This window comes from Micromys minutus (assembly GCF_963924665.1).
Source record: "Micromys minutus genome assembly, chromosome: 29".
Taxonomy (NCBI): domain Eukaryota; kingdom Metazoa; phylum Chordata; class Mammalia; order Rodentia; family Muridae; genus Micromys; species Micromys minutus.
Window position 1 is genome coordinate 23,974,028 of NC_137964.1, and position 27,927 is coordinate 24,001,954.

Below are 27,927 nucleotides of genomic sequence, written 5' to 3' on the forward strand. Positions count from 1 at the left end.
CAAGTCTGGTAAAAAATAAAACCCCTGTGGTTAGAAATCTGTGCTGGGCTTAAGTCTCTGACATTTAGGACACTTCCCCTGCAACCAACTAAAATCAAGAACGATCATCCTGAGCCACTTTGAACATTTGATGTAAATTCACTTAATGCTAAGAAGTTCTGCAAAAATAGACATTTTGTTTATTAAAATGTTTCAGAAGGTCAGGCATGTGGAACGTGCCTTTAGTCCCAGCACTCCAGAGGCAGAGACAGGCAGATCTCTGTGAGCTTTAGATGTAAGCCAGGACTACCCGTCTCAAACAAACAGGTTCCCGAGAGGTGCACAGGCCTACAGGAGTCACTAGAGAATGCTTGGAGTCTTCATTGGTGGACGGGAGCGGGACACCAGGCTTTGCTCATCCCCACCCAGGGGTGCCTGAGGAGTATGGCCAGCATGAGGAGTGACAGCAGCATCAGGCCTTTGGCCACACACTGCGACCGGGGCTCCCCTGAAAGACAGCAAAGGGCAGTGGTTAAAAGCATGAAGGCCCTTGTACCCGCAGATCACCAGGGAAACCAGGGTGTTGAGCATACAGGGTTGTGCTCTCAAAGGAAAGGACATGCGACCTGTTCTTCCATCCAGAAGGCTAGCAATGGGGGCGACTAACAGTCTGGTGATCTGCAGTTTCTGTTGGGCCAGGCCATATCAGGACCCCACAACAAGAACCAGAGGCAGCTAATAGTCTGAATGACCTTATGTAATCTGTATCGCCAAGGACTCCCACAGGCTCTCACAACCAGGACCAGAGATGGCTAACCGCTCACATGACCTCTACACCATATATGACTGAGACCATGCTGGATCCTTCCTTAGGCTCGTAAGCCAATCCAGGTAGTCTATCTCTAGAACCTTTCTTGGAGGAAGAGATATGAACTTTGAGTTGCATTTCAGTGTTAATTATGTCTCCTTGTGTACTGGGGATTGATTGTATTATACCAGGAAACTTCCCCCAAATTGTACTGTGTTTAAATATGCTGGCAGTAAATCACCTGACATCAGACTCCTGAAGTTTGACCCAGCTTGGATGACTAAATTGGGCTGAACTGAGTTTCCATTCATTCTCATTTCTTTGTGGCTTGTTTCCCTGCCAACTATGACATTTGCAGGGGACAACTCCTGCCCCACGTCTTGACTTTGAAGGTAATAATTTAGTGGTCGTTAGTGATAACCATTCATTGTTATCATAATTTCTAAACATCAATATTCGTGTGGTTTCTTCTTTTAAGTCTTTTTTATGTTTTAAGTTATCTGGGACATTTCCACATTGACTCGTCAACAACTTTCACAGGCACAACAGAACTGACAACACACAGAAACCTGGCTTCCCTACCTTGATAATACTGGGTCAGAGGGTACAGAAGTTGGGGCCAGCAAAGCTCATTCCGGGTACAGTCGTACTCTGTAAAGTTGATCTGGAATCTACACAAACGCAGGAGAGGGTTACAGCGAGAACAAGTGAGAAGCAGGAAGAAACCTACAAACCTGTCAGCCATTGGCTTATCAGGTCGGGGGGCGGGGCGTCTGCTCAGGAAGGAACCTTTGAACCTATCAGCCATTGGCTTACCTGGTCGGCGGGCGGGGCATCTGCGCAGGGATGTTAATGAACTTGACAGAGGCACTTAGAGGGAGAAAGTCAGCCTTGTCCTCACAGGTGAGCCCACACTGGTACTGCCAGGTCACTGTGGAAAATCTAGAAGGGGACGGTTGTAAGGTAGTGGGGCTACCAACCATTGAATGTCTAGGAAGCCGAGTGCTGCATCCTCACGTCTAGACCCAGAATCTACAAGTCCTTGTAAAGATCAATCACTGGCTGTATGTGGGTTCTCCTAACAAAGACTGCTTGTCTCCAACAGTCTAATAGGAACATTTATCGAAGGCATGGCATGCCGCAGAACAGAATGAAGGTGGGGTTTTTTTTTTGTTTGTTTGTTTGTTTGTTTTTAACATATTATGGCAAGGAATCCTCAAAACAGTACTGTGGGAACGGGATGTTGCTTGGCAAAAGAGGCCTTGGCTCCATCCCAACAATCTGAAGTGGGTCTGACAGGGAATCAGCACCCTCCTTCTATTCTGATAACTGCTCTCCAAATCTCCATGGGGGTTCAGTGGCAGTGGATCAGAAGACACCAAACCTGAATCCAGAGCCTGCCTGCTAGAGCTAGGTCTGGCCATAATGAATGGCTCCAGAAGGAACACATGACCCGGCTAACAACAACAAAAAGTCTGTCTATATCCCTTTTGACAGGCAGCCTCTCTTCACTAAGCCCAGGTGAGGTGAGGCTGGTGCCGACGTTTCAGGACTAAGGAGGATGTCCCTGAGTATGAAGACGTAAGGCACAGAGGCATAAGGCTACTACTACCTGTCACACTGTCTAAAGTCACACACGATTCCATAATCTGAACCCATGGTGCCGGCAAAGGCCATATTCTGTCACCAATGGGCTACTCAGGCCCACAGAGTTAAATACCCTCAATCACCAAGCAGCCCCTTGTCACCCTGGTCCTCCCCTGACACCACAACAGCTCTCATCCAGAGCTCTACAAATACCCCTGAGGGCGGTGTCTGTGCCTTCCACTTCCACAGCCTGATCTCTTAGTCACCATTTGCAAGTGTGCAGATTCCTGCCCAGCATTCCTCATCTTTGACTTTGGCAACTCTCAGGAAGGGACCGCACCTTGTCTCCACAGCGAGGATCTCCTGCTGAGCCACGCCTTCCACAGAGCCAGCCTCGGCAGTGAGGATGCGGATGGAAAGCTGGGCTGGAACTTCTGGACACATGCCATTTGCAATGCTTGGGGGCAGGTTGGCACCTGTATCAGGGGCGTCCGCACCTGAAGGAATGTCAAGTTAGACACCTGTTAATAGCAGCTGTCCTACAGTTTCACACATGATACCCAAAGGGTTGGAAGGTGATATGGTTTGGCTCTCAGACGGAGGCTTGACTCTCTCCCAAGGGTGTTGTCACTCCATGACTATATGACCTCCCAACATCTACAGCACATGCTACTCACCTGGGTGGTGTCTAAATGCTTCCCTATGTGTTGAGTGAGGTCCCAACCCACAGAATAAAAACAAACACAGAGATTCAGTGTCTGGGGCTGCAGAGACTTCTCAGTAGTTAAGAGCACTTGCTGCTCTTTCAGAGGACCCAGGTTCAATTCCCAGCACCAACGGGGCAGCACACAGTCACCCGTAACTCCACCTCCAGGGGATCTGGTGCCCCTTTCTGACTTCCAAGGGCACCAGCACACATATTATACCATATGTGTACACACACACACACACACACACACACACAAATAAAAATCTTTTCTCGGGGAAGGGGAGATGGGATAAGGAGACTCCAGACGGGAAACTGGGAAAGGGGATAATATTTGAATGTAAGTAAAGAAAATATTCAATAAAAAAAATCTTTTCTTAAAAACGATTCAGTGTCTAAGCTTGTCACTGAAAGCCACAAAGTATGGCGACAGGGACAGTACAGAACTGTGGTAAATACTTACAAGGCTATTCCAGACATCCCTAATATCCCTAATAGAAGTCATGTAAAAGAAGATATTTAAAACTCATCTGGGCATCTTTGGCTTCTATGGGCTAGATAAATAAGCAATTTCCTGGTTGAATGCACCACAATAACATAACCAAATCCTGGGCTCACACATGCCAGGCAAGCGTTCTTTCTTAGAACCACAACCCAAGTGCCTGCCAGTCCCCTTTTAAAGTGAACAACTCAGAGCTGTGTGACCATCCCCACTCTCTCAGGATGTCTCCCGATTTGTCTGTGTGTGTATGTGTGTCTATTTTAGGATCTGGAAAGTTGGTGCTGGGGCTCAAATCCATGGCTGTCCACACACACTAGACACTATGCGGAACCACATCTCAGCCCCAGATTCACTTTCAAATCTCCCTGTAAAGAACTCTCCAGATCACAAGAGTGCCTCCATTTCCTAGCACTCATGACTCTGCTTTCTCATACACAACTGTCCATTCTGGGCATTGCACACAAATGGAGTCAGAAGTTCTGGGTGCTCTGTGTCTGGGCCCCTTTCCCTCATCGCCGTGTTTTCACTCTCTATAAACTCCTAGGTCAACTCTCAATGTCAATATTCTTAGGTGCTCAAAACAGAAGTGCAAACTGATGTGTGCCCTGGACATCTTTAAGCTGGGGCTCTCAGCAAAAGGAAGCTCAGGGTAGTTTCCTCTTTGAGCAAAAGCCATGAGAGAGCTGGGAAAAGAAAGAGTCCTGCCTGCAGAGAGCCCTGGGCAAGGGCACCAGGCTCTCGGGCCGTGGCTAGTGACAATAGGCTCAACAGCAAGCAGTAAGCCCCTACGCATGGCCAGGGTGACTCACGTATGACCTCCAGCCAGTCGTCGCTCAGATCGCTGTAGTCCGAGTTGCCTCTCCTCGCGATGTGTGTAGCCTGTATCAGCAAACCCAGTCTCTGAAGGACATTCTCCCTGCAAGAGAGGAAGATAACACTTAGCTGGTGGCCAGCGGGCTTGGTCCTCAAGTCCTTTTCTGGGAGCCCAGATAAAAATCTGCAGGAGCAACCGCCATTAAAAACAGGATGTATGTGTGTGCGTATAGATTAAAGAGATGGCTCAGCAGATAAGAATACTTACTGCTAGCTGGTGTTGGTACAGGCCTTTAATCCTAGCATTTGGGAGGCAGAGGCAGGAGGATCTCTGTGAGTTTGAGGCTAGCCTGGTCTCCAGATTAAGTTCTATACAGAAAAACTCTCTTGGAAAAACAAAACAAGCAAGCAAAACCAAACAAATAAACAAAAGGAATGCTTGCTGCTCTTCCAGATTTGGGTTTGTGCACTGCCTGGACATGGTGCAGAGACATACATATGGGGGGAAAATGCTCATACCGGGGGCTGGAGAGATGGCTCAGTGGCTAAGAGCACTGACTGCTCTTCCACAGGTCCTGAGTTCAAATCCCAGCAACCACACAACCATCTGTAATGAGATCTGATGCCCTCTTTCAGTGTGTCTGACAGCTACAGTATACTTATATATAATAAATAAATATAAAAAATGCTCATACCATAAAATGAATAAATCCTAAGTGGGGGAAGTATGCTGGGAGGGACCAGTGAGATAGCTCTGTGGGTGGAGGAGTTTGTATGCAGGCCTAACAACCTGAGTTGGATTTCTAAACCCTTCAAACGTGGCTAGAGAGAGTACTGGCTCCCAAGAGTTGTCCTCTGACTTCTCATGTGAAGCATATGTAAGCTCACCCATCCTCCCACAAAATAAATGTAAGAAAAAAAAATGAGAAAAAAAAAAAAAGAAAGAAAACAAAAAACACAGCAACTTGGGGAAGGCGTGGAAAACCTGGAGCCCTCTGCCCCACTCTGCTGTGAGGATGGCAAAGCGAAAGTGGGTTCTGCAGACAGAAAAGGGAATTACCAGATGACCTGGCACTTCCATTCCCGGGGGCACAGACAGAAAGAACGGGAAGCACATTCAAACAGAAACCTGCACGGGCCGGTGTGCAGCAGCACACACAGCCAAACAATGGGAAACCCAGACTTCCATCAACCCAGGCTGATAAACAAGATGTGATATAAACAGACACACAGAGGCAGGCTATGAGTCACCATAGAAACGGACGGAGTTCTGGTGCAGGGTGGGTATGCTGCCGTTTGAATATCCAGAACAGGCAAAGCCACAGGAACAGAAAGCAGGGTGCTTGGTGCCCGAGGCGTTGAGAGGAGATCCAGGGAGTAACTACTTACACACACAGATTTACACTTTTGGTAATGAAAGTATTTTAGAACTAGATAAAGCCTTTCATAACATCATGAAAGGCCCAAATGACACTCAATTGTTCACCTTTTCTTGTCTTTAGGTTTTTAGCCATTTGTGTATGTGTGCGTGTCTGCATGCATGTGCCATGGCATACTTGAGGAGGTCAAAGGTCAACTTGAGTCACTTCTCTTTCTTTTTTTTTTTTTTTTTAAGTCCTATTTATTTATTGTATATAAGTACACTGTAGCTGTCCTCAGACACACCAGAAGAGGGCATCGGATCTCATTACAGATGGTTGTGAGCCACCATGTGGCTGCATGTAGAACTCAGAACCTCTGGAAAAGCAGTCAGTGCTCTTTAACCGCTGAGCCATCTCTCCAACCCCTGAATCAATTTTCTTTTACCACATGAGTCTTGGTCTTGAACTCTGCCATGGCAACAAGTGCCTTTGCCTGCTGAGTTATCCCAACAGACCGTTTGTTTAATTTTATGTAGCCCAAGATGAACCTAAGCAGCAACCCTGCCTCAGCCTCTAGAGTGCAGGGATGGTGGTAGGAGCAACTCTGTCTGCCTGCGTCACTTACTTCTGAATGGTTAATTACACTATGGGAGTTTTACACCAACTTTAAACAGGATGGCTCAGGCTGGAGAGATGGCTCAGCGGTTAAGAGCACCGACAGCTCTTCCAAAGGTCCTGAGTTCAATTCCCAGCAACCTCACAACCATCTGTAATGGGATCCAATGCCCTCTTCTGGTGTGTCTGAAGACAGCTACAGTGCACACATATATATATAATAAATAAATCTTTAAAAAAAAAAACAAAACAAATAAATAAAATATTAAAAAAACCAAAAAACCCAGGATGGCTCAGGGTAAGACACACACACATACAAGCACCTGTACATTCACATGTGCGCATACAAACACACACACACAGTATACATGTGCCTGTGTTCATCACATATGCACACAATAATCATTTCATAAATAAATGTTAAAAACAAATGTGTCTTCTGCATGTGTCCACTCACTGTCATGTCCACTGTCACGTCTACTGCGTGTGTCCACTCTCTGTCACATCCATGCCATCCACCCTAACTTTTCCGTCTTCTGTCTTTAACATTCACACAGGAAATCCATTTTAAGGAGACCACTCAAAACGCGGGGGAATTCATCGGTGAAACTCACAGGAGCCAGCTTTGGGGAGGTGGAGCAGGAGGACTCATGAAGATCTTCTTGGCTGTGTGAGGCCTGGTCTCACACAAACCAAACCAACCAGAGACTCACCTGAGCTGCGTACAGTTCTCCTTAACTCCAACTTCCAAAAGGCAGCCGGAGAAGGCGTTTTCTCCGAATAAAACAGGTCTGAAAGTGGCTGAGGTGCACAGGCCCCTTCCAACTGCAACAGAAGGACAGGCCCCTCACTGTTCTGCTAAATACAAGTAAAAATTTACTTTGAGGACTTCCTGAAAACTCAGCAGCACTCAGGAGGCTGAGGCAGGGGCATGGCTGTTCAAGGCCAGCCTGGGCAACATAGAAAGACCCTGTTTCAAACAAACAGAAAGGATTAATTCTTATCTTTTTTTTTTTTTTTTTTTTGGAGACAAGGTCTCACATAGCCCAGGCTAGCCTGAATTGCTTATGTAGCTGAGGATGGCCCGATCTCCTGATCCTCCTGCCTCCACCTTTTAAGTGCTCAGAGGACAGGAATGCACCAACACACATGGGTAAACAAAACAAAACCAACAATGAAAAGTAAAAATAAAGTTTCAGCTCCTGAGAACAAGGGTGTTACTCTAGTCCAGTGGTTCCCAACCTGTGGGTTGTGACCCCTTTTGGGGCCACGTCGCAGATATCCTACATGTCAGGTATTTACACTGCAATTTATAACAAAAGCAAAGTGACATTTGTGAAGTAGCAACAAAATAATTTTATGGTTGGGGGTCACCACAACATGAAGAACTGTATAAAAGGGCCACAGCATTAGGAAGGTTGAGAATCACTGCTCTGATCTTTCTGATCCTTTCAAAGCCAAATAAACGAAGGCGCCCTTCTGTGTGAAAATCCTTGGACCAGGTGAGGTAGCTTCCTGTAAACCAGACCTTGCTGCTTCTGGCAGATGTAGGTAACTCCTACTGTCATGCTGGGTGCGCTCTGTTCAGAGGGTACTGTTCTGGCTCCAAGGAACAGCATGACAGGCTATGGTCACACACAGCACAATTCTGCCTGAAACACTCTTACAAATACCCAGCACTTTAGGTACAACATACAAGGCATCCTTGAAAAAGGAAAAAAAAAAAAAAAGACCCGGAAACACAAAAAGCAACTTCTCCCCACATACCATAAACCAAAAGGGCAGCAAATGTCCCCAACTCCAGGCTATGGGGGGGTGGTGGTGCAGGCAGATCCCATTAATCAAATCCCAAATGGCAAAACCACCTTACCTGGCTGCCAAAGGTGCAACGTGGTGACATTCATCCCATTGGTATGCAGGGCTCGGACCGGCTTTCCAAGCTGGTAACCTAGACACAGAAAACAAAGCAAAGAGAGCTGCCATCCTCTGCACTATTAAAAGATGTGGCCTTGTTGGAGGAAGCTTATCCCTGTGGGGGTGGGACCTTTATCCTAACTGCCTGGAAGCCAGTCTTCACCTGACTGCCTTGGATGTAGAACTCATGGCTCCTTCTCCAACACCTGCGTGCCTGGACACTGCCATGTTCCTGTCATGAAGATAATGTTCTAAACCTCTAAACCCATAAGCCAGCCCCAATTGAATATTGTCCTTTAGAAGAGTTGCCTTGGTCATGGTGCCTCTTCTCAGCAATGGAAACCCTAAGACAGAAGCCTGCAGAACCTTGGTGTTGGTGACCACCCCAGCAGCCAGCACTTGGGAGGCTGAGGCAAGATGATGGTGATTTCTATCTACTATTTTGATTTTTTTTTGACTTATTAAATTTTTAGCCAGGCATGATGGAACCCATGTGTAACCACAGTCCTTGAGGTGTGGAGGAAGGAAGCAAAGCACTTACACTGAAGGCTCTGCCATCTACCTAGCAACAGCTGACGTTTCCCAAAACAACTCCCTACAGCAAGGGCCTACTCACTGCATATCCACACCTCCCTCTCCATCCCCGGGTGTGATTTAGCACCAGCGCTACAAAGCAGGAGCCAGTCAAGGTCTCTGTACCATTTCTATCTCGGGCCTTATTTCCCAACATTCCTGAATTCTTGCCTTTCCTAATGTATTTTATTTATCGAGGCTTATCCAAAATATTACCATATATATGTTACCACATCTCAAATGCTGAGCAGTCCCACGGGACATAAACAGGCACCAAAAGACAGTCAAAAGAGCAGATAAATGACTAGCAAGCTGGTGTGAGCCTTTCCTGAGGTGATACAAACAAGCATGTAGTCAGGAGACGTAACCCAATGCATCAATGACTATAAGACAGCTACATCCCTAAGAATCCCACCCAGCATGGGCGGTCACTTCCTGTTGGGTGGTGACTTCCTCCTATTGGACAGTACCTCCCAAGCCCACACAGTGCACACAGCTGGGGAGGGGAAGAGGCCTGACCTTGATGGGGGCCCCTCGTAGATATAGTCATCCACAGTTGTTCTGACTAAGGTAGTAATGGTTACTCAGAAGACAGTGGCCCACAGAGTATCAGGTTTCTTTAACAGCCAATGGCAACAGACAGTGGGACTGTGCCTTTAATCCTAGGGGCTCTGAGGTTGAGGGAAGGCATAAAATCAAGAGTTGGAGGCCAACCTTGGGTACACACAAAAACCACATCTCAAAAACAAAACAAAACAAAAAACTCCCAGGGGCCAGAGAGATGGCTCAGTGGGTAAGAGCACTTGTTGGTCTTCCAGAGAATCCAGTGTTAGTTCCCAGTGCCCATGCTAGGTGTTTCCCAACTGTTTGAGACTCTAACTCTGAGTAATCTCACACCCTCTTCGGATCTCCACAGGCACCTGCACACAAGTGCACATGTGTGAACATTCACACAAATAGAAATAAAAAATAAAAATAATTTGAAAACAAGGGGCTGGAGAGATGCCTCAGCAGTCAAGAACAAAGGCTTCCAGAGGAGCAGGGTTCCAATTCCAACACCCACAGAGACACGACTGTTGTAGTTGTGAGGGATCCAACAGACACACATGCATGTAGATTGCCTGAAGCTGTTTGTATTTTAATGTTAATTCCACTTTCCCAAGAAGGGCTGCCTAGTTACTTACTCAAGAGGTGACTTCATCTAAACCTTCCCATTTTAATTAGTAAAATAGAGAAAAGCCAGTGACTGGTCAGGGCGAGGGAGGTAGAGAGATGAAAAAGTCTGAGGAGGTCGGAGGACTAGAAGAGGTCATGGCAAGATGGAGGTTCCCAAGGACCAACTAGAGCCAGGTGATATTGATTGGTGTTAAATAGCTATGAACATTAAGGATTTTATAGGTCTAGTATCTCATATAGAAGGGCAGTTTGTATCTTTGTCTATTTGATGCAATCTTGTTGTGTAGAGGGTTTGTGGATTGAGAGTTGAATATATAAACCTGTATAAAAAGCCATCAGGCTGTAGAGTTGTATTTATGTGGGATTTTGGGGTAGAGAAACACCCTGGGACAGAGGCAGAGAACAGGCGGTAGGAAACCGCCAGAGAAGGGAGTTGCGTGGACAGGGCTGGGCCGTGGTGGCTCAGACCGAGAGCCAGAGGTGCGCGTGGCTCCATATCAGGGTCGGACCTGAGGAGTGAGACCTCAGGGCTGATACAGAAATAAACCTTTTTTAAAATTTTTAATATTTACTACAACACATGCAGACAAAATACCAAGGTATATAAGATAATAATAAATCACTAAAAAAATTAAAACAACACAACAACAAAACCACCACAAAACAGCCAGGCATGGTGGCACAAGTCTTTAATCCCAGTATTGGGAGTCAGAGGCAAATAAATATCTAGTCCACAGAGAGAATTCCAGGAGCAAGAGCTAGCTACATAGAAAAGCCATATAAAACAAACCAAAAGGAAACAAACCCACAGCATATAAGAATAGAAGACGAAAGGCCAAAGAGAATAAAGTTTGCATGCAAGGCAGCATTGCATGCTAAAACATAAATTTGCCACAGGAGAAAACAACTGTCATAGGATGAAGAAACTGGTCATGGGGACAAAATGCAACTCAAGATAGTTCCTTATGACCATGGGACAGCCCAGGATGCCACTCTAAGATCTGTGCAAAGAGCAACGATGTTATTCATCCTACCTGGATTTCCAGAAAATTCCTTCTCACCACCACTGTTATGGCTTAAAAACTTCACTGTAAATCTCTGGGTCACTGTTCCTAGGAATAAAAGAAATCATAGATATAATGTGTACCATTTTGTTGGAAAAAGAAATTAGCTGCCATGAACAGGATGCATACATGCTGTGAGGCTGAGGCAGGAGGATTGCTTTGAGACTGAGGCCAGGGCAGAAGAAGGAGAAGGAGGAGAAGGAGGAAGAGGAGGAGGAAGAAGAAGGAGGAGGAGAAAGAAGGAGGAGGAGGAGGAGGAAGAATCAAAACAGAAACAAGGCAGGTGGTGTTGCACACATTTAATCCCAGCACTCAGGAAGTTGTGAGTTTGAAGCCAGCCTGGTTTACACAGAAAATTCCAGCTAAGGGCTAAAGAGACCTTGTCTTTATTTACTTATATATATATATATATATATATATATATATATATATATAATATTTTGTCTTGTAATAAGCTGTCTAGTTTAAGGTAGTTTTTTTTTTTTTTTTTTTTTTTTATGTAGTTCTGGATGTCCTACAACTTCTTTGTGACCAGGCTGGCCTTAAATTCAAAGATCCTCTTACCACTGCCTCTTGGGTGCTAGGATTAAAGGCATGCGCCAGCATTCCCAGCCAATTCTTTTCCTTATTCTAAAGTTACGTTTTATTTATTTCGTGGGCATGTATGTGTGTGGTGCACCAGAACTGGCAACTATGTGGAGGACTGAAGACAACTTAGCCTCGTCAGGTCTTCGGGATGAAGCTTGGGTTGTCAGCAGCAGGTGCCTCAGTGACCGGCAGAAGTATCTTGCCAGCCCAGGGTTACTATCTGCATTGTTATTTTCATTTTTTAATTGCATGTATACATGTGTGTGTGCATATGTGCACGGCAGTGCAGTGTCTGTGGAGAAGCTCAATCTCCTCTGAGCTACCTGATGTGAGATGCTGGGGACGGAACCCAGGTCCTCTGAAGAGCAGCTGAGCCATCTCTCCAGCCCAGGTACTATCTACTTTAAAAAAAAAAAAAAATCACCTTTTTTTCTTGTTCTTTTGAGTCAGGACTTTACTGTATGTACCAAGGCTGCTCTTGAGCTCACTACCAATCCTCCTGCCTCAGCCTCAGGCATTACAGGCAGGAGCCACGATGTCTGACATGGAAGAATCCTAACTCCCTGGTTCAGCGATAAACACACAAGATAAACTCATTCTGGCTTCATTTGAGGGGTTATAGTTCTGAAAGCCACTGGGAAAGGAGACACCTCAAACTGAAAGCGTTTCGGATCCCTCGCCAGCCATTACCTCTCTGGTGGGCGCTGATTTCTGCCCTGATGATGATGATGTCTAGGCCGAGGATGGAATTATTTTGCCATCTGAAAATATAATGCTCTTCCACATTCACATTTCTGGGGGCCGATCCGGCACTTAAAATTGTGTCTGAAAGACAAGGATACGCACATAAATGAAAACTCTGAGCTGCAGTCTGTTACCGGGGCTCACTGCCTCAGTGGGCTCCCGCCAGCCCATCTCTTCAGCTCCCTAAGGAAGCCTGGCCACCTCTTCCTCCCTGGAGCTTCCTGTGGTCTCATGTCAGGGTCGGCCACATCCTCTATTCCACCCCAGTTCCCTGAATAACTCTGTCCCTTTCCTTTGATTCCTGTGTCCCCAGTGCTTGGCTCATAGCCTTCCTACAAGTGTGCACTTGGGGACACTCATGCCCTGGAAGCAGAGGCTTCTAAACACACATCCAGGAACAAGGTCATAACCACTGGAAAGGAACACAAGCCACACCTTCATTCAAAACAAAAGGCCGCTCAATCTGCCCCACCCACACAGCTGCTAGACGGCATCTCGGCATCTCCGGCATCTGCAAAGCACAACCTTTACCAGCTGCAGAGACAGCTCAGATCCCCACAGAAAGCCAGCTGAGGGGGCCTGTCAGCAACTCTGGTGCTTAGCCTGGCAGAGAATAGGACGAGCTGTTTCAAACAAGGTGGGAGACAAGGACCCACGGCCAAGGTTGTCCTCTGATTTCCATGCCTGCTCATACACCACACACACATTACACATACACATATACACACATACACCCCACACACATATTATACACACACATACAAACACATACCATACACACACACAACACACACACATACATCACACACACTCACACCCCACATATCATACACACATATACACACACACCATACACACACATACAAACACATACCCCCCCCCCACACACACACACAAACACAAGAAAGTGAAACAGGCACGAGTGAACATGCTGTGCCCTCAAGAGTCACTGCAGGGAACCCTGCAGCACATCCCAAAAAGGCCTGTAAGAAGGTGGCCGGGGTCACAGTCGGTGCACAGAAGCCATGGAGAACAAACAACAGAACACCCTCCCCCAACGCTGCTGATACTACATCAGTTCTTTCTTAAAGATTTATTATTTTAGCTTCATGTATATAAGTGTATGCACCATGGTGTGTGCCTGGTGCCCAGGGAGGGCACAGGTCGTCACTGGATCCCCTGAAACCAGAGTTACAGATGGGAGCCATATCTGGGTCCTCTGCAAGAGCGGCAAACGCTCTTAAACACTGAGAGGCCAGCCTCCAATGTTACGTTTTACACTTTTTTGTGTGTTTATATCTGAGTAAGTACTCTTGAGTGTATATTTGTGTATGTGTTCATGGGTGGATGTAGAAGTCAGAGTTCAAGGCTGGGTATCTTCCTTAATCATTATCCACTTTTTTCACATTTTTATTAATTAGTGTGTGTGTGTGTGTGTGTGTGTGTGTATCTGTATGTGTACACATGCTCTTGCATGTGCCCCCACCAAACACACACAGAGTACACGTGCACATGTAGGTGTAGGCTTGTCACAGTGCTCACGTGAAGGACAGTTTTCAGGAGTTGGCTTGCTCCATTCACCATGTATGTCCCAGCAAAGAGCTCAGGTCCTCAAGATAGGCTGCAAACACAGCCACCCACTGCATCCTCGGGCCCAGCATCTTATTCCTGTGTTTTGTTTTGTTTTGACTCAGGTCTCTATGTATCTCTAACTGCCCTGGAACTTGCTATGTGGACCAGGCTGGCCGGCATAGAGCTCCTCCTGCCTTTGCCTTCCGAGCCCTGGGATTAAAGGTGTGAGTGATCAAACTGACTCTGTTAGACTGATGGGCTGCTGAGAGCAAGGAATCTTCCACTCCCCTAGAGCTGGGATTGCATTGCACCCAGAATTCTACATGTGGTAGGGAGCACAGTCAGGTCCTCCCACTCGTACGTCAAGAACCATCTCCCAGCCCCTCCTCCATCAATTCATAATGGAAGCGCACTCCTGTGCTGGCGAAGTGCCACACGAGGAAGATGTGACACATATGGATATTAGTTCATGCCTGTCAACTCGAGAGGCTTCATTGTGACTGGTGTGACACATGGCGAGACCGTGTCTCAGAGGCACAAACCACAGGGGCTGGAGAGGGGGCTCATAGGTTAAGAGCAAGTACTGTTCTTCCAAAGGACCCAAGTTTAGCTCCTAGCACTGATGTCTGATAACTCACAACATCTCTAACTCCAGCTCCAAGAATTCCAACTTCCTCATCTGGACTCCAAGGGCACTTGTACTGATACACACAAGCTCAGACACAGACAGACAGACACACATACACACACACACACACACACACACACACACACACACACACACGGGGGGGAACTAATTTTTTTAATAAGACAATAATAAAAATAAATCTTAAAAAAAAAAAAAAACAAATACAAGCCGGATCTGGTAGTGCATGCCTTTAAATCCTAGCACTCAGGAGGCAAAGGCAGGCAGATCTCTTTGAGTTCAAGGCCAGCCTTGTCTACATAGACAGTTCCAGGACAGCCAGGGCCACAGAGTAAGACACTGTCTCAAAACCAAAATAAAACAGAAAAGAAACAGCATGTGTGCTTTGCAGACGTGGCCTGAACACGGAACACTGACGTACCGGAACCAGTGATGATCTTGGCCAGGTCAGTGGCTTCCTCATAGGTTACTGTTGGTGTGACCAGGCCTAAAACGACACAGAATTACATCCATACAGGAGGCATATCGAGGGGAAGGGGAGGGTTTCATGCCCAGTGCAGAGAAGAAAACACCAACCACACATGCAGGGCGCTGCTTGATCAGACTGCACTCTTCCCATGAAAACACCGTCCTCAACCAACAGATGAACCATCACCGGATGCTAAACCAGTGGCTCACACACAGGAGGGGGTTTCTCTATTAACTACACCATTCTAACCATAAAGGCAGCCTACCTCCTGTCGTGCGGATCTTCACGTCCTCGAGGTCCATTCGATCTTGTTCTTGGTGCACTTCCAGGTCCATGGTACATATACTGTCAAAATTCCTCAGGAAAGCCACGGGAGCATCCTGTAGACACTGCCCAGCTAGAGACGCCTGAGGGCAAGGAGCAGCTACAGTACACTGATTTTTTTCTTCACATTTTAGAAACATTCCTTCTGCCAAGCTCGGTGCTCCGGCCTACAATCGCTGCACTTGGGAGGTTCTGGCAGGAGAGCTCTGAACTCAGCATAGGCTACAGTGGGAGACCCGACCTTGAGGCTGCCCTACCTGGAGTTGCTTTCTTCTGTCTGGCCCTATTGCTGAACAACGCCTACAGTATGGTGACAGACTTTAGGGAGCCAAGATCTGGAAGCCACTGCTAACAGTGAAGTGTCCTCTAATACATCTGGGACAGACCCTGGCCATCCACTAACCAGACAAGGCACATCGTATATTCAACCTTGGTGAGAAACTTTAACACAACCTGATTTTGGAGGGAGGTGGGGAAGCCAGGGCCCCACATGGAGAAACCATAGCGTCTACTACTGCTAAACACCTCCTCCTGCTCCCAGACAGTTTCAATAACATAAAAATTGGCTCCCAGGGCTAGGCATGGTGGCTCATGTCTTTAATCCCAGCACTGAGGAGGCAGAGGCAGGTAGATCCCTGTGAGTTCAAGGCCAGCCTGGTCTACAAAGTGAATCATGGATAGCCAGGGCTACACAGAGAAATCCTGTCCTGAAAGACCAAGAAAAACAAAACAGGGGTCTGGAGAGATGGCTCAGTGGTTAAGAGTGCTGACTGCTCTTCCAGAGGTGCTGAATTCAAATCCCAAGAACCACATGGTGGCTCACAACCATCTGTAATGAGATCTGACGCCCTCTTCTGGTGTGTCTGAAGACAGCTACAGTGTACTTATATATAAGAAGTAAGAATAAATCTTTAAAAAAAAAATGGTTCACAGGAATAACAGACAAACTGTCCGGCATCCCATGTATTCCTCCCTGAGGCACGGTTTCCTAATGATGGACTTCACACGACTTTCTAACCTTTTGTTTCTTTTTTTTTTTTTAATTCTTTTGTTTATGTTTAGACAGGGCTTTTCTGTGTAGCCTTGGCTGTCCTTTAGATTATTCTGTGGACAAAGCTGGCCTCGGACTCACAGAAATCCTTACTGCCCCTGCCTCTGAGTGCTGGATTAAAGGCGTGCATCACCAGCCCTACTTAAAACTCTTTTTAAAACAGATTTATTTATTATTATATTTATATGAGTACACTGTAGCTGTTTTCAGAAACACCAGATTCTATTACAGATGTCTGTGAGCCACCATGTGGTTGCTGGGAATTGAACTCAGGTTAAGAAAGCTTTTAATCACTGAGTCATCTCTCCAGCCCCCGACTTAAAACCTTCTAACCTCAAACAATGTTTCACTGTTCCGAGTGCTATATATAACCACATATTTAGAGCTTCTTAGAATGTGCTGGGGCTGGGGCTAGGGCTGGGACTGGGGCTGTGACTCAGTGGGAGAGCCCTTGATTGACAGACACAAGGTTCTCAGTACCGGTCCCAGCACAACAAAAGCATAAAACACCAATAGAAAATGACCTGGAGACGACCCATCACCTCCAGAGTTCACACCGGGATTCTTCCGCTTTATCACACATGTTCCCACTTCGACTTAGCAAAGACAGGGGTTAAGAATGAGTCTTTTCAGTCTAGAGATTATTAGTAGTTAATGCACAAGGGGAAAATAAGCTGCTGAGGGGGAGATGTTTAGAGGCCATGCTGGTTAAGCTCGACTGTTGAAATGGTAGGCATTACCTGAGGGATGGTAAAATACCCCTTCGTGGTCATAATGGGATCTCCTTGTTTGTAACTGGAGTCAGCGAAGTCTCTTAGGTCGAAGTGCAAATGGGTTTCAAAGCCGGGGGAATGTCTGGGGGAACTGTGAGACCACAAAACACAATCAGTTGGCCTGTAGGGGGCCTGCCTAGTCTGAGCACAGGCCCAAGACCCACCCCAGAACAATAAAAAAGAGAAGACCGGTAACACTTCAGCCGTTTCTGCTTTGAGACAGGGTCTCATGTAGCCTAGGCTGACTGCCAACTGTGTAGCCAAGGATGGCCTTGAACTCCTGATCCTGTCTCTGCCTGCTGATCGGAGGGGTTGCCGGGGATGCAACACTAACCCTAGCTTTTCCTGTTCTGTTTTGTTTTTATTCACATCACAGTTACAAAGTTTTCAATGATACAGGACCATAAAACACAGAGAGTTTGAGTCCCTGGGGCCCTTGGCTCCTTCCCCAATGTTGTAAAGTCACAAGTGCTGGCTGGAGCTGCTGGTTTTTTTTTTTTTTTTGTTTTGTTTTTTTTTGTTATTTCCTACATTTCACGAGAAATGTCAGACATGGCCTCCCTAACCACAACCTAGCATGGGAAAAAAAACCATGAGCCAAGTCAAGGACTCAGTAAAAGGAAACCCAGTGACCTCGGGAATCCTTCCTAGGTGGCACCGGGTACTCACGTGGCACCGTGGTAGAAGTAACCGAGGAACGGTGAGGTGGAGGGTGGTGACTGCACACACAGGAAGGGAAACCAGTCCGGAGTCTGGGGAGTAGTCCCGACCACACAGCGATGGTGGAACGGAGGGTTGATGTGCCCTCCAAACACACCGGAGTAGCAGGAGCGTTCGAACAGCTCTCTCACCTCCGGTTGACAGTCCTTGGAAACAGATTTTTAAAAAAGTAAGGAGGGCACACAAGTTCCCACTGTGATGCTGGTCACAGCTCCCGGCTAACATGAGGACACACACCCTGAGGCTGCCAGCATGCAACCCGGTAGACGAGCAAGCAACGGATCTCAGTCTCCTCCCAAAGTGCTTTGCGGTACAAGAAGAGCTCCTTGGCGCTGTGGAGATGGCTCAGTCAGAAAAATGCTTGGCATGCAAGCATGACGGCCTGAGTTCCATTTCAAGAACCTACACAGGAAGGCCTGGTGTGGTGGCCTGTGATTATAATTCCACTGCAGGGGAGACTGGAGAGGGTGATCCCTGGGGCTCACTAGACAGACAGCTGAGCCTACTCTGCCAACTACAGGTTTGGTGAGAGGCCTTGTCTCAAAAGAAAAAAAGAAAATAAAAAGAGAAAGAAATGAAAGAAAGAAAGGAAGGAAGGAAGAAAGGTGTTGGCATTAGGATAGCCCCCTCCCCCAGCAATGGCTCCACCCACAGGTGACAGGAACCTAGCACATCAATTGCTATGGAAACAGCCAAAGCATTCCCAGAAGACATCAGTTCTAAATCCCATCTCCACCTGGGAGCAAGTGACGTCACTACCCCTACAAAAGACCGAAACCCTTCCTCCTCTCTCTCTTTCCTCTTCCTCTCTTCGCCCGGCCTTGACCCCTGCCCTATCCCGTTCTATTAAACCTCTCCACGTGGAACCGTGTTTGGTGTGGTCTGTCTGGGCCTAGGCGAGAAATCTAATTTACAACAAAAGGAAGGAAGGAAGGAAGGAAGAAAGAAAGAAAGAAAGAAAGGCAGAAAGAAAAGGAAAGAGAGAGAAAAACAAATAAGGTAAGAAAGAAAAGGGTTCATGGTACCTCGGGTATTATCCTATGACTTCCACAGGTATGTGCACACATGAACAACACACACATACATACACGTCCTACAACACACACTACCAGGTACACACACTTGCACACTCACGTACACACACAAGAACACACACACACTCCCTCACACTTGCATGAACACAAAGTTCCTTAGTCAGCTCCCCAGTGACGTTCAGTCGGAATCTTCCAGCCTGCAAGGGAGTGAACGTCAGTGGGAATGTCATCAAACGAGGCCGAGAGCTAGGGGTAGCATCTCAGCCACTGAGGATCAAGTGTGGGATCAAAAGTTCAAGACCAGCCTAGGCTACCTAGCAGGACTCTGTCTCGAATTTTTAAAAAGTAACAGAGAAAGGCTGGGCACATTACTCAGTGGGAGCAGAGATGAGTGAGGCCCATGTTCAATCTCCAGTACTTCAAAAATAAAATGAAAATTGTACATAAAGTATAATAAATTGGGATTATTTAAGACGCCACTGACACGATATATTTTGTACGTTTGTTTGGTTTGCTTACTTATTTAGTTTCAGACGAGGTCTCCTTGGCTGGAACTCACTGTATAGAACAGACTGGCCTCAAGTTCAGAGATCCACCTACTTCTGCTTTCTGAGTCCTAAGACCAGAGGGGACGGCCACCATGCCCTGCTACCTTTGTCCTTTTTGTTTCTTTGTTATTCTGAGACAGGGTCTCACTAACTAGCTCTGACCAACTGGGGCTATGCATAAACAAGGGCTACCTATTGTTTCATTCTGTTTTTGAGTACACTGGCTGTACTCAGACACAGCAGAAGAGGGCATCAGATCTCATTACAGATGGTTGTGAGCCACCATGTGGTTGCTGGGAATAGAACTCAGGACCTCTGGAAGAGAAGTCAGTGTTCTTAACCACTGAGCCATCTCTCCAGCCCTTGTTTTTTATTTCTAAGAATAGTTTTCATTTCTTTCATGTGCATCAGTGTTTTGCTTCCATGTGTGTGCATCTGTGTGCACCACCACACTTGGCCCTGCTCTTTTGATAATCAGAGAGTCTTATTGGGTAGACCAGGCTAGCTCCTACTTCATGGTGATCCTCTGCAGTGGTAGGTCTGCTGCTGCTATGTATTCAAATGCTAAATGCTGTATCCAGAGAGCCTCAGTTTCTGTTGTATAAACCTTGCCCCCCAAATTGTCCATGATTGGTTAATAAAGATGCCTACAGTCTATAGTTGGGCAGAAGAGAGGTAGGTGGGGCTTCGGTTCCTAGGCTTGGGGCCCCGAGGCAGGGACCACAAGGGAGAGAAAGATAAAGAGAAAAGAAGAAAGTCTGGAGGGGGTGGGTGGGTCGTGAGCACTTGGCCATGAGCACCAGCATGTCCTCCAGGCAGAACAGGGCAAATGGTGTCTCAGCCCGAAGTAGACAGGGTAGATGTCTGCCCGGCTCCAATGCTTAAAGATTTATTATAAATATAAAGGCTTTTTGGTTTTTGTCTTTTATTTGGGAGCTAAATAATCTAATGTAGGATAGAAACCTTCAAATAACATTTACCACAGCCATCCTCAGTCTTAGCCTTTTCCTTCCCTAAGGTGGGCTTGCCGGCTTGTGACCCCACACTCAGGGATGCCGTAGGAAATCTCTAGAGGAGCAGTTACTGCAGAAGACAGGACAACCGGCTCCAAGGGCAGTTAGTGACAGGCCAGGCACAGCCTGGCAGGAGCCATCCGGATGATATAAACCTACTGATGGCGCAGTGACACACGGGAGCATGTAACTCTAACACAGTGACTAAAAACAGCCTCTGCAGACAGATGTCCCTCATGGCCACTTCTTTTGTGTTGGCTTTGTTTCAGTTATTGAGGGTCTCATGTATGCACCCCAGGCTGTCCAATGACCTGTGAGTCTGCTTAGGCTGCCTTGTAGCCCCCCTGGCCCCCGCCTCCACCTCCCTGTTACGGTGATGACGGTGATGCTAAGTTCACTGGTGTGTGTTTACCTCCCGAAACAGCAAGATTAGATATTGCATCTCTCTGAAGGGCTTCATTTTGGTTTGCTCAATATGGTAGGTTTCACAGGTCTGGGGAAGCAGAAGCAGGATTGAGGGAGTTTTGGGGAGTTCAGAGTGCTCTGAAGCCAGGTGAACCCCTATCTCAAAACAAAAGCAACTAAGTGCACACCTTTCTGCGCATGATCCTTCTACAGACTGACTTTAAGACAAGCGTGTCTGGCCCAGCTGGGGGTGTACCACACACCCATAGTGAACACATAGTCAGCCAGGGATGCACAGCAAAACCCACCTCAAACAATAACCGTCCTCCAACCCCAGCACTTTAGGAAGGCAGAAACAGACAGATCTCTGTGAGTTCAAGGCCAGCCTGGGCTACACAGCAAGTTGTAGGCTAATTGAGGTTATACAGTGAGACTCTCAAAACAGATGTACAAAAGCAACAATAAAACATTTCATTTTCCCAGTGGGAGAAGGAAAAGAAAAATCTCAACCTCACAGGACCATATTCCTGAAAAAAAAAAAAAGTAACAGCCTGGGTACCAGAGAACATGCCTCTCGTTTGTCTAAATTTTAGATTTTAAGGTATGTATTATAAACCAGGTATGATGGCTTGTGCCTACAATCCTGGCATTCAAGAAAGCTGAGGCAGGAGGACTACCTTAACTTTGAGGTCAGTCTAGGCTACACAGTGATACTTGTCACTAAATAAAACAAGGGCTGGCAATATGGCTCAGCATGTGAAGGTGTCTGCTGCTAAGTTTGACAACTTGAGTTTTATTTCTGGAACCTCCCACAAGTTGGCCTCTGACTTACACACACACACTCACACACAAATAAATAAATGTAGTTAAAAATTATCCAAACACATACTTTTCTGTTTCCTCCACAAACTATACAGACAATACCAAAAGAAAAAAATACTCCTTTTAAACACAAATTGCAGCTTAAAGATAAAGACTGGAGAACAAAGAGTTCAAGGCTACTTCCCACCACAGGGAGTTCTAAAGGCCAGCCTGGGCTACAGGAGACCCTATCTGAAACAAACAAACATGACTTGCAAAATGAAATCCTATCTCTGTTGTCACCTGTCCAAAAGCTGCTGGGGGAGTTTCCCATACTTTCTCAATAGCCTGGTAAACAGAGAAAATCTTACCTGGTCACAGCAGCAGCGAATGTCACAGGCTTTGGCTGTCAAGTCACACGGGCAGGGACCCAGGGGCTGATAGACTTGGTTAGGAATGACAGTTACGTTCTCTGAAAAGTACATACGTCAAGAAAAGTTCAGCTACCAAACAATTCCACAAGGCAGGAACACATTTTTGACATTTACAAAAAAAGGCTGAATTATGATTTGTGCTTGTGTGTGTGTGTGTGTGTGTGTGTGTGTGTGTGTGTGTGTGTGTAGAAGCAGGTGCTTTCTCTTGCCCTTGGTTTCTGGTGGTGGTTTTGGCTCAAGGTCTCAGCATATTACACCTTATACCTTGCTTTCCTGGAACTCAGATTCATGTGCAGTTACCTTGAAGGGCATAAGCCAAAGAATCCACAAAAAAAGTTCCTTACATACTCTATACAGCACAGAGAAGCCAGAGGCCAGCTGGGCATGGTGGCGCACACTTTTATTTCCAGCACTTGGGAGGCAGAGGCAGGCAGATCTCTGTGAGTCCAAGACTAGCCTGACCTAGAGATTGAGTTTCAAGATAGCCAGGGCTGTGAGGAGAAACCCTATCATGAAGAACTAAAAAAGGAAAAGAAGAACAAGAAGGAGGAGAAGAAGGAAGATGGAAGGAAAAGAGGGGAGGAGGAAAAGGAGGCAAGGGAAGATAAGGAAAAGGAGGAGATGAAGGAGAAGAAAAAAAAGAAAAGAAAGAAGACAAAGGAAAAGAGGAGGAAGAAGAAGGAGAAGAAGGAAGAGGAGGAGGAGGAGGAAGAGAAGGGGGAGGAAGTTGCACCATTACTAGCAGCAGCAGTCAGGACCAGAGAGCAGAGCAGGCAAGGACGGTAGGGTCAGCCTGTGTAACCGCACTCATGTGACACCAGGAGGCACTAGAGGACAGGTCTGTCTGTGCTAAATAAGCAACAGAGGCTCCTTTCTGTGTGTCTGTGATCACCACATACTTCCTGCCTGTCCTTCCCTCTTCCTGGTTTGGACCTACGTCTCCCTAAGTCTGTTAGCCCACCATGAGGCTCTAATTCTCCACAGTCCATCCACGGGTGGGTATTTCGGCCGCTAAACACACTGAAGCGTTATTTTTTCCTAAGGAAAATACTTATAAATTGATTTTGAATTATGCATTTTTATGTATGTGAGCGCTGCTGTCAACAGGGACCATTGAAGCCTCCAAAGCTGGAGTCACACATCTGTGAGCCTCCTGAGGTAGGCACTGGGAACTGTGGGTCCTCTAGGCCAGCAGTGTGGGCTCCTCAGTCTGGATCATGGCTGCTACGGGTCCTGCAGGCATTAACATCCTCGTTATTTTTCTCCACGAGCTTCCCGAAGGATCCACTGAACGTTTTCTTGGTTTGCTTTGCATTTTAGGCATTAAAAAAAAAAAAAAAAAAAAAAAAAAAAAACACTGTTTTCTTCTTCCTTTAAAAAAAATGTTGGAGCTGGGCATGGTGGCTCCTGCCTGCCTGCGATCCCAGCACTTCGGAGGCAAAGATAGCAGGTTCAGGAGCTCAGGCTAGCCTCGGAAACACAGCGAGTTCCGGGTCAGCCTGGGCTATGTGAGTCTCTTTCAAAATACCAACTGAAATTAGGTCATGGTGGTGCACACCCATTATCAGAGCACTCAGGTGGCTGAGGCAGGATGACTTGGGTGTGGAGGCTAACCTTGGCTACGCAGTAAGATCATGGCCAGCCAAAGCTACCCAGGCTGGAGTCTGCTGCAGGCTAGAGAACCATGGCGGTGGCACTTATGGCAAAGTAGCCCCCACGCCTTTATGTGTTGCTCTTATTCTTTTCTTAGAGACACAGTCTTATGTAGCTCAGGCTGCCCTCAAACTTACTATGCAGCCAAGAACGTCCTTGGATTTTCTAATCTTCCTGCCTCTACCTCCCAGCGCTGGGATCACAGACAAGCACCACCTTGCTCAGTTTTCTGCATTGCTGGGAACCGAACCCACGGCTTCCTGCATGCCAGGCAGGCGCTGCACCCACTGTCCCTCCCTTTTTTTTTTTTTTTTTTTTTTTTTTTTTTAATTTTAGAGAGTTTCTGACAGACTCATAGATAAGAGCTTAAGAGGGAGAAAGAGAAAGAGCCAGGCCATTTGAGTGACACATAGAGACAAGCAGCCACATGGTAGGAGGGGAGTGTTAGAGAGCACAGAACAAAGGAAGAGAGTGTACGCCTAGACTCTGGTGTTCATCAGAATAGGCGAGAGAGAAGAGAAAGGAGTAACTATGCCTCTCTGGGTCAGCCTATTCATGTCCATATATTTTCGCATGCTTGGGTACCAGTGCATGGAAACCAACTCTGCTTTCTCCACAAAAGCACTTAAAAGTGATTTGCAAAACATGCGTCAGAAAGTCAGATAATTAGGTGTGTGGTGGGGGATGTCTAAGACAGAATCTCAGTATGAAGCTCTGGCTGTTATGAAACTCACTATATGGACCAGGCTGGCCTCAAACTCATAGAGATTGGCCTGCCTCTGCCTCTGCAATTCTGGGATTAAAAGCATGCACCACCACTGTCTGGCTGAGAGCTTAACTCAATAAAATAATACAGAGTTAAAATCTCAAAAACAAACAGACAAAAGAACCTAACCAAAAAAAAAAAGGCACTTAGGAAGCCATAAGAGACTCAAAAGTTGAATCTAGGTGACTGAAGACAAGGCTCAGAGGTTAAGGGCACTTGCTGTCCTTACAAAAGACCTGGGTTCAATTCTCATTACTCAAAAAGTGGCTCTTATGTAATTCCAGGTACCAGGGGATCTGTCGCCCACTTCTGGCCTCTTCAGGTACTGCACATGCATAATGCCCATTTACTCACCCGAGCACACACACATACATATATAAATTAAAAACAAAAAACTTAACTCAGGAGCCAGAGGCCAGGCATATCTCTGTGAGTTCGACCTGATCTACATAGTGAGATCTATACCAACCAGAACGAACTACATAGTGAGACCTTGTCTCAAAAAAACAAAAACGAAACACCCTGCTAACAGAGCCATATCTAATACACGGTACACACTCCACAATCCTCAGACAGTGGCTGACAGAAATGTTTTGACCGTAGACATCACTTGCCTGATGCATTGTGGGTTACAGACGTGTTGGGATAAATCTCCACCTGGATGAGCAGATGTGCTAAGCAGGATGCATTGTGGGATGCCGAGACCAGCAGAGTCTGCACGATGCACGGGTGTTCTGAGAACGAGGCTGTCTCATCTGTGGAGCACCAGTCCAGACCCCTCTTCCACCTCACGGTCACTTCCAGCACGTTCTGGAAGGGAAACACAGTTGCGCTTTTAACGTGACTTACTTCGAGGGACTGTGGTGATGAGGACACCGAACAAACGCACTGTAAACTCGCACGTGAGCCTTGCTTCATTTTTCCTAAGAGCTGTATAGAGACAGTGCACTTCACAAAAGGAGACCTGAACACAAAGATGGCAGTGCTCACTGAAGTTCAACCAACCTGTAGTATGTAATCTGGAGCCTTTCTTATAATACTTTTTAGATTTACTTATTTATTTAGTGTGTGTGTGTACGTAGGCATTCTACCTGTGTGTATGTCTGCAAATCATGTGTGTGTAACACCCTCAAAGACCAGAAGAGGGCACTAGAGACCCCGGAACTGAATGAAGTTACGGAGGCTGTGGGTGCTGGTGATCATCAGTCCTGGGTCTGTAAGAACATGTGCAACAACTAAATCATTCCTCCAGCTCCCCTCCCCCATTTCTTCATCTTAAACATAAAAGCAAACAATGCTTGGGCATTAAGAAAGCTCAACATAGGTCCAGTGTGTGCATCCAGCTTGTGAACCCAGTTTGTCGAGAAGATTTTCAAGTGTTTATATCTTCCCAGTAGCTGAAGATTACACACACACACACACACACACACACAGGAGACCGACCCCAGTTCTTCTCAGAATAGCTCTGAACTGGTGTAACTGGTCTCCCTAAGGCACAGTTGTTTATATCTCAAATCAACATTATACTGGCTAGGCACATCCATTCATCTCTCGAGTTATGAGTGGTCCCTATGCAGAGATGGGGCCAGATCAGTGTTCACAGGGTTAAAAGGATATCTCAGTGGTTAGCAGAGAACCTGGGGTTCAGTTCCCAGCACCCACATGGTACCTTCACAACCACCTCTAACTAACTTCAGTTCCAGGGGATCCAATGCCCTGACTCTCCCGGTACTAGGCATACATGTGTTACTGACTAGAAATGGAGTCACAGACGGTTGGAAGCTACCACATGCATGCTGGGAACTGAAATCAGGCCTTCTCCAAGAGGAGCTGGTGCTCTTAACCAGTAAGCCATCTCTCCAGCCTCTTATTCGTTTATTCAGAAACAGTGTCAATATGCAGCCCAGAATGGTTTTGATTTTGTGATCCTCCTGTTTCGCCCTCCCCAATTTTGTGGTTACAGGCCCTGCACTGACACACACCTAAATTCACAGGCTTCCATCTACACAAGCTAGAGTTAGTTGAGAGGGAACTTCAATTACGAAAATGCCTCTCCATAACCCAGTAAGCAGCAGCCTTCTATGGCCTCTGCATCAGTTCCTGCCTCCAGGTTCCTACCCTGTGTGAGTTCCTGTCCTGACTTTCTTCAGTGATGATGGTGTGGAGTGTGAGCTGAATAAACTTTTTCCTCTCCAATTTGCCTTGTGGTCCTGGTGTTGCCTTGCAGCAACAAAAACCCTAAAACACACACACACATGCATAGAAGGCCTGCAAAGAGCCTCAACAGGAGGCCTCCACAGGTGCCAGGAAGCTGTTGCCCCAAGTCTTACCTCTCGGGGGCTCACAGTCACATTCCAGTCCGCTGTCTCATTGCTGAGGCCACCACAAGTAGGAACTGGCAACACTCCTGAGCGAGAAATTAGAATTTGAGGCATCAGGGTGCAGCAGCTAGGGTGAGTCAAGTGTCCTGGGGTAGGAATCCACCCCCCTCCCCCCCCACCACATACGTTGCATGAGACTGGACAAACAGTATGTGAGTATGTGTCATTTGTCAGACGGGACTAAAAAAGACTCTTCCGTTCTTTGAGAACTCTGAGGTGCTATGTGGAAATCTCAGGGGAGCTAGCGCAATAAATGGAGGCCTTTCTCCCCCTCCCCCCAAACAAAACAAAACAAGTTTTAGTATGCAAAACAGGCTGGCTGCATATCCACATATCCACCTGAATCTGCCTCCTCAGTTCTGGGATTAAATGTGTGTGCTATCATGCCTGGCTTGTTGGCCACTTTTATTTCAAGCTCGCTTTTCCAGGACTAGTTCACAGGGGCCTACAACACGCACTGACACTGCCTTCCGGCCCCCTCCTGAGAAACAGCATTTCCTTTGGCAGCACCTACGCTCTCAAGAACAGCCAGAGTCCTACCTTCCTCGACCTGTAGCGGAGTCAGAGACACGGTGACTTCCTCGCTGCCTCCGACCAGGGACGCGCGGACCTCAGGGCTGGACATCCGGATGAAAGATGGGATGAAAACTAAGAGGGAAGGAAGGGTACGGGGAGAGGTTGACGGGTGCAGAACCTGTACCTGGGGCACGTGTCCAGGTTTTTTTATGTGGCCTCGCTTCCGGGATCCTAGAACCCCAAGTCTGGCCCTTTAAGAGCAAGATTCCATCAGCCTGGGACATGCAGGCCATACCCCGCCATACACACCCGGGTCCCCACGCAGCGGCCTCAGGACTCCCTGCAGCAGGAGGAGTCCCCACAGGAAGCTCAGCGGCGACGAAGAGCCCAT

The 27,927-nt window shown here is 46.9% G+C and overlaps 1 protein-coding gene across 1 annotated transcript; it reads right to left on the reverse strand.

The window, feature by feature from the left end:
- Window positions 1-168: 168 nt before the first annotated feature.
- On the reverse strand, window positions 169-27,927 carry TCTN2 (tectonic family member 2; the record flags this gene model as incomplete). The annotated part of the gene is made up of 18 exons (XM_080941397.1): window positions 169-487; window positions 1,370-1,458; window positions 1,604-1,729; window positions 2,715-2,871; window positions 4,392-4,498; window positions 7,085-7,196; window positions 8,242-8,319; window positions 11,069-11,146; window positions 12,377-12,511; window positions 15,070-15,135; window positions 15,383-15,524; window positions 17,233-17,356; window positions 17,935-18,131; window positions 22,158-22,258; window positions 25,254-25,449; window positions 26,970-27,046; window positions 27,561-27,668; window positions 27,846-27,927. 18 exons carry the CDS (start codon window positions 27,925-27,927, stop codon window positions 360-362), a joined length of 2,103 nt encoding a protein of 700 aa, XP_080797523.1. The 3' UTR covers window positions 169-359.